The 7,705-nt window shown below is 37.7% G+C and overlaps 1 protein-coding gene across 2 annotated transcripts; it reads left to right on the top strand.

Moving 5' to 3' along the window:
• The first annotated feature begins 308 nt into the window (after positions 1–308).
• LOC121734003 (regucalcin-like) lies at positions 309–7,670 on the top strand. Of its 2 annotated transcripts, none has more exons than XM_042124415.1 (6): positions 309–508; positions 4,033–4,189; positions 4,576–4,785; positions 5,434–5,640; positions 6,669–6,823; positions 7,342–7,670. In XM_042124415.1, the coding sequence occupies exons 2-6, from the start codon at positions 4,033–4,035 to the stop codon at positions 7,519–7,521; spliced, it is 909 nt and encodes a 302-aa protein (XP_041980349.1). In that variant the 5' UTR covers positions 309–508; the 3' UTR covers positions 7,522–7,670. The 2 variants fall into 2 exon arrangements, with proteins under 2 accessions (XP_041980349.1, XP_041980350.1); XM_042124416.1 differs by lacking the exon at positions 309–508 and adding an exon at positions 2,971–3,044.
• The last annotated feature ends 35 nt before the right edge of the window (positions 7,671–7,705 follow it).

Below are 7,705 nucleotides of genomic sequence, written 5' to 3' on the forward strand. Positions count from 1 at the left end.
TTCATCCACTAATGTCTTCAATTGGGTACTGGTAGGGTTACGTATTTGTAAAATTTTATGCGAGACATAACTTGTATGCATTATTAAGTCGAATAGACTACAATCTAGTAGTAGTGCCAACATCGGCTACATAGTCACTAGTCAGATACACTATTGACATATATTGATACTGACAATAAACTACTTACAGTCCTTCACAGTTAATATTACCTCTGAGAATCCACGAGATTGGACCTTACGTCCTTGCAACAGGTCTCGATATAACGGGACAGAGTTGAGTATTCAGACGAATGCCATTCATACTTGTCCACGTAGTTGTACTTCTGACAGAGCCTTAATACCACTACATAAGGGTCATTATATCTCTGTGATAATAGAATGCGATGTATTCGTCTTGTTTTTGTATTGTGGACTGTGACTTGTGATTTTTTAGTAACTAATAAATATAGAAGATATTGTATAGTGTTTACGTTGACGTTGTGACAAGTGGCCGGCCGGATCGAAAAATGTATGTATTTATTATTTCTCTCTTTTAATAGTTTTGTTTCGTTTGATGTGGATTTTATATAGCAGAGGTTGTTGCCTAACCTAACCAATCAGGCAAAATAAACTTAACTGTGTTCATTACTCGATGCAATTTCCTTCTTAGGATATAAGTACCATTTTTATAGTGTATAGATATACATAACTACTAGTACTTATTAGATTTTCATAAGTCATATACTTACACCCTATAATTAATGCAGAATATCTGCTATAAATCTTATTACATATCGATGTTAAAGATCTTGTAGTTCATGCAAAACTTACCGATAATAATAATTAAAGACGTGAGTGGAAGAACTAGATAACTAACATTTTATTATTAAGGACAATTATTAATTTTTTTCCCTTATAATTTTTTACTACACATAAAATTCACAGGTTTTTGTTTTCAAATTATAATTCCGGCTTTACGGCCTCAATTTATGTGATAAAAACGGCAATTTTTTATCTGTTACTTACTTGCTCCTTCCACTAACTTTATTATTATTACAAGGTCAGACCACTCGGTCGAGTACCTACTTCAATGCAACGATATCAAAATACTTAGATACGACGTATGCCGTCAAAACTGTAGCAATGTTTTTGCATGCAAAATGTGTATCGAGAAAATATTGTCGTCCTTTTTTGTCTTACAGTAGTAGCATATACTACTTTCTATTTCGCTCATTTTACGCTTTAATCGAATCTTTTAATTATTATTATCGGTAGATAATAATAATTAAAGACGTGAGTGGAAGAACCAGATAACTAACATTTTATTATTAAGGACAATTATAAATTTTTTTCCCTTATAATTTTTACTACACATAAAATTCACAGGTTTTTGTTTTCAAATTATAATTCCGGCTTTACGGCCTCAATTTATGCGATAAAAACGGCAATTTTTTATCTGTTACTTACCTGCTCCTTCCACTAACTTTATTATTATTACAAGGTCAGACCACTCGGTCGAGTACCTACTTCAATGCAAAGATATCAAAATACTTATATACGACGTATGCCGTCAAAACTGTAGCAATGTTTTTGCATGCAAAATGTGTATCGAGAAAATATTGTCGTCCTTTTTTGTCTTACAGTAGTAGCATATACTACTTTCTATTTCGCTCATTTTACGCTTTAATCGAATCTTTTAATTATTATTATCGGTAGATAATAATAATTAAAGACGTGAGTGGAAGAACCAGATAACTAACATTTTATTATTAAGGACAATTATAAATTTTTTTCCCTTATAATTTTTACTACACATAAAATTCACAGGTTTTTGTTTTCAAATTATAATTCCGGCTTTACGGCCTCAATTTATGCGATAAAAACGGCAATTTTTTATCTGTTACTTACCTGCTCCTTCCACTAACTTTATTATTATTACAAGGTCAGACCACTCGGTCGAGTACCTACTTCAATGCAAAGATATCAAAATACTTATATACGACGTATGCCGTCAAAACTGTAGCAATGTTTTTGCATGCAAAATGTGTATCGAGAAAATATTGTCGTCCTTTTTTGTCTTACAGTAGTAGCATATACTACTTTCTATTTCGCTCATTTTACGCTTTAATCGAATCTTTTAATTATTATTATCGGTAGATAATAATAATTAAAGACGTGAGTGGAAGAACCAGATAACTAACATTTTATTATTAAGGACAATTATAAATTTTTTTCCCTTATAATTTTTACTACACATAAAATTCACAGGTTTTTGTTTTCAAATTATAATTCCGGCTTTACGGCCTCAATTTATGCGATAAAAACGGCAATTTTTTATCTGTTACTTACCTGCTCCTTCCACTAACTTTATTATTATTACAAGGTCAGACCACTCGGTCGAGTACCTACTTCAATGCAAAGATATCAAAATACTTATATACGACGTATGCCGTCAAAACTGTAGCAATGTTTTTGCATGCAAAATGTGTATCGAGAAAATATTGTCGTCCTTTTTTGTCTTACAGTAGTAGCATATACTACTTTCTCTTTCGCTCATTTTACGCTTTAATCGAATCGAGGAAATATTGTCGTCCTTTTTGTCATACAGTAATAGCATATACTACTTTCTCTTTCGCTCATTTTACGCTTCGCTTTGATTTTTCTCTTAAAATGGAAGACAATAATTTAAATATTAATAAAATTTTAGTAATTACGTGTGAGATATTACACATTTGGCTTTATTTGTATTCCTCGTTTTGTTACTGCACTATCGGAATGCACACGACGGCATTCTGGAGCGAAATGTAGCGAAAAACAACGCGGTAATTAATGAATTAAACACGTCCGGCTGTCACCGCGTCCTAAGTTACACTACTTTCAGATGAGTGAGCTCACTCATTTCGAGGGTGACACATTTTCGCGCTAACCATTGTATGGAATGTCTTTTCTAACATTCTAATTCTATGCCTCAATGATCTTGATAAGACGTGTTTATCGTATTTATAACAACGTTAAGAGTTTGAACGCTAGTTGATAGCTAACCGGCATATACACTAACTTGGACGGTAAATATTTTTAACTACTTTTACTATGTGGATTGTGGGTATTAATATTAAGAGTCCGGGTGCCATCGATATTCTCATACAAACGTAATACCAAGATCATTTCACATACGAGAATATTTACCATATTACCATATACCACATTTGAGTTATTATTCAGCTTAAGATAGTAATTACCACGGGCGTATATATATAATATATATTATATAGCTTTGATAAGGGGGGGCTCCCTAACGTAAAAAAGCGGCCAAGTGCGAGTTGGACTCGCCCATGAAGGGTTCTGCAGCAGCCTAAATACCTGGCAGAGTGCCTACGGACACGCTTCACAGTAAAATAATAATGATTATATTGTAAATAGAAAAAAATACATGTACCTCGCCGGGTACATAATATATTGTCGATTGGACAAGTAAGATGGATAGTCCGGACCCCCCCCCCCCTTTATATACGTCCATGGTAATTACCTAGGTTCCTGTAACTGTAGATACACAGCAACCACCCGAACTCTTAAGTCAACAATATTAATGTTATTATGTAGGTAGATACTAATGTTTATCTTTGTCTATTGCATTGTCATAAGTTAGTGTAAACCACAGAAATAAATCAAGATAGAACGGCGACGCGCGTGCGTTGCCAAGGAATCAATCGTGTCAATTTTTGCTTTGCATTTAGTGAGAACAAATAACTTACCCGTGGAAAAAAATACCTCCTTTTGACCGATTCACTTTCGTACTTTTTCTGTTTTTGCAATTAGACACTCCGCTCCGGTGTAATCAAGTCGAGACGTGCGCGCTGACTAAATGAACGTTCAACAAATCTTGCTCACTTGTGCAAGATTGAAACACGCGCACTCCACCCGCTTAACCGTTCTATCTTGATTTATTTCTGTGGTGTAAACCTAGTTATAGTTTTAACCTAATTATTTACAAGTTTCATATTCACAACTGCTTCAGTTCCAGATCCCCAAACAATTTCGTGCCTAACTTTCCAGATGTCAGTGAAAGTAGAAAAAATAGTAGCACCAGTGATGCTGGGCGAGGGCCCGCACTGGGACGAACGGCAACAGTCGCTGTTCTTCGTCAGCATACACGACTGCACCATACACAAGTATGTCCTCGCGAGCAAGACGCACACTAAGACGAAATTGGGTACGTGTTTTTCTGAAGTAGGTAAAGAAATGGATTATGGATAGCTTGATAAAGACGAGAGATTGCTACCACCGTGCACCGTGCTGACGCCCATGGAAAGTAACATCAGGAGTGCTAGTGTTTAAATGTGCAATGTGCAGCATGCATGTCAATTGTCTAAGAAGTAAATAGTAGATACTTTTAAGTAAATTTTTCTTTTGGGCCTATTTGCGCAGATCCTGGATTGAACTTGAAGCTTGTGTTAATCTTTCAATGCAGATCTGTGTCAAATACGTGGAACGAGAGAGATTTCTTCTCAATGGTAATTATTATAGGGGTTTATAGTTTGCAATTACCCTGCGCAAAGGTTTTAGATTGATATAATGCATATATGCTTTAACATCCAGACGGGCGCGTCGGCTTCATCATACCAGTAGAGGGTACCACCAACCAGTTCGTGGTGGGAGTGGAGACGACGTTCAAGGTCATCGAGTGGGACGGAGCTGAGGGCAGCGCGGTGAAGGTGGTGCGGGAGCTGGCGACGGTTGACGAGGAAGTCACGCCCAAAACCAGGATCAACGATGGCAAGGCCGACCCGAGAGGGAGGTTGTTTGCTGGTAAGTCAGAGTTAGGCACAATTTCACAAACGACTGTTAAAAGTTAATGCTCGATTTAGTACCACGTTACCTCTTTCGTTTTTCATATGAATAAAAGAGAAGACAATATGGCATTTTAACAAGCTGTTAACACTAACAGACGTTCGTGAAATTGTGCCTTAGAGTTGTTAGAGTCAGATGAATGTGTGCTTGATCTTGTTGCACGGTAAAGTAAAGATAAAATATCGTGTGAAGTTTTAACTCTGTTTAGATAGATCGAATTATTCCTAGCAATATTTTTGGGTCCAAAATATATAATTTACCAACTAGTTAAAGTTTATTACAACATTACAATATTATTAAATATTAAGTTAATAAAATGTTTATTTCTATTTTCTAGATTTAGATGTCCGTCTTAAATATGTACTAAATACTAATATGCGTCTCTTGATCTGTCTGTTACGTCTTCACGTCTTACCGCCTTTGCCATTCACCTAATTGAGAAGAAATTAGGTGAATGGTAAATCTTTGATGATGGATAATTTGGGTCACGGGCATGGACAGACGACAGTTTTTATACGATATTACACGATGAATTAATCGCATCCTTCGCTAACATTAAAATCTAGATAAACTCTCAATCATTCAAGTCGATGTTCAATTTCCCAGGCACAATGGGCCACGAAGCAACCCCGGGCAACATCCTCAACCACACGGCGTCGTTCTACCGCATCGACGCGCGCGGCTGCGTCAAGGTGTGCGAGAAAATCGGCATATCCAACGGCCTGGCCTGGGCCGACCGCGCCATGTACTATACCGACTCCCTCGAGAAGAACATACGGAAATACGACTATGATGTGGAGACTGGCGAGATATGTGAGTGATACAAGGACATTGTCGAGTGTGACGTGAAGTTAGATCACTTCAATGTGTAGTGTTCTTAGCGGGCCCCTAGACGATAAATTTTTCACGCGCATTCGAAATAAAATCATGTTTATTTCGAATTCGCGCGAAGTTATACTGACGGTTTTTTAAACATTCGTCATTCACGGAAAGTATTCAGATTGCGAACACACCATTTGGGCAGATTGACGGCATCTGTAAGTTGTGTATATGTCGCAGCCGACTGGTTTAAATAGCCGTTCAATCAAACAGCTAGCCCTTTGACTGAACAACGCCATTCAATAACACGGCCATACGTCGTTTAGCCGACTTGTTGACTACAACGTTCAACACTACAGCTAGACGACGCTTAGCCAACTGGTTTGTTTTTGTTTTGGCGGGGGGCTGCGCCCCCCGAGCCCCCCTTTTATTTGTCGGCGGTCGCCGGCTACTGCCGCAGCACGCTCGCTGCGCTCGCTCGTCTCCCTCTGCGTTGTGGCCTAAGTTCTAACCTAACCTAACCAACTTTTGGACTTTCTGGATTGTGTTTGTTTTTGTTTTGACGGAACCCCCCTTTCGGGAGAGGCTGCGTCCATCCATTTCATAATCCCGTAATTTCTCCTCGAATATTTGTTGAAATTTTAAATCACTCTTATGTGCCTCCACAATTATTTTTGTCTCTTTAATAACACTTGTAACTTTTATTAACTACTTTCTTTCCGAAAAACAACCACAAACACCAACAAACACCAGCTAGTTGACGCCATATTGTAAATAAAACGCACCTAGCGCCGCAGCGGTGCGCGCTGAACTACTTCAATTAGACGGCGGCTTTTGAATCAGCTGTAGTGTTGAACGTTTTGAGCGACTAAAATATTCAATATAAAAGCTAGACGTGTGATTGAATGGCGTTGTTCAGTCAAAGGGCTAGCTGTTTGATTGAACAGCTATTTAAACCAGTCGGCTGCGACATATATAATATAGAGTTCGTACCACTTCATAGTTTGTCGTATGTCTTTTAGCGAACCTGAGCTACATATTCGACTTCGAAAAAAACAACATTACCGGTTTCCCGGACGGCACCACCATCGACACTGACGGCAATCTGTGGGTGGCGGTGTTCGGCGCCTCCTGCGTTTTGAAGATCAACCCTAACACTGGCGAGCTGCTGCAGAAGGTATGTCCAGTATTCCAGGCCTACTTCTAATAAAATTGTTAGTTTGTGAGGACGGATGGATGTGTGCTGGTCACTTTCAGATCGATAATTCAGCAAACTGAAAGTAAGCCAGCAAAATTCGTATACTTGGTAAAATATTTATTTAAATTATATTGCTATCTCGTTCCACAACAACAAACAACATTTATTCGCACTTTTGAACGTGGCGTGTAGTGCTATAAATTTTTAATCTGCGACCTGTAGCTCAAATGTAGCTTAAGTGATAAATAATAATTCATGGTACGATAGTTTTATAGTTTTTAATCCATCCCTAAATACTAATGTTATAAATGTGAAAGTGTACCTGTTACCTCTCCACGCCTACTTAAAATCTTAATTAATTAAAATCTAAATGGAAAAGACGCTTTTTATACTGGAAAAATGTACGGTTCCTGCGCGATAGAGGGATTTTGGCGCGACGAAGTCGTTGGCATCATCTAGTTTTCAACAACCAGTAACCACGTTAAAATATTCCCCAGGTCTCAATACCCGCTTCCCAAGTAACCTCCGTGACCTTCGGTGGTCCAAACTACGATATCCTCTTCGTCACCACCGCCTGCATGGAGATCGGCGGACCGCAGAAGCCGCCGAGCGGAGCCACGTTCATGGTCACGGGCTTAGGAGTCAAAGGACTGAAGAATGTTAACTTTAAGCTTTAATATTTGTTTATACGTACATATTTGTATATATGATTATTATTATTAGAAGTAGTTTGTGACTTCGGATTTTCCTACTACATAGGTTATATTGTTAAGCCCATTTATATATTATAATATTATAAAAAATATATAATATTTTCATACTGGAAGACCAAGTTTTGTCCTAGTCTATCGTGTAATGCTG

This window comes from Aricia agestis, chromosome 14 (assembly GCF_905147365.1).
Source record: "Aricia agestis chromosome 14, ilAriAges1.1, whole genome shotgun sequence".
Lineage (NCBI taxonomy): Eukaryota > Metazoa > Arthropoda > Insecta > Lepidoptera > Lycaenidae > Aricia > Aricia agestis.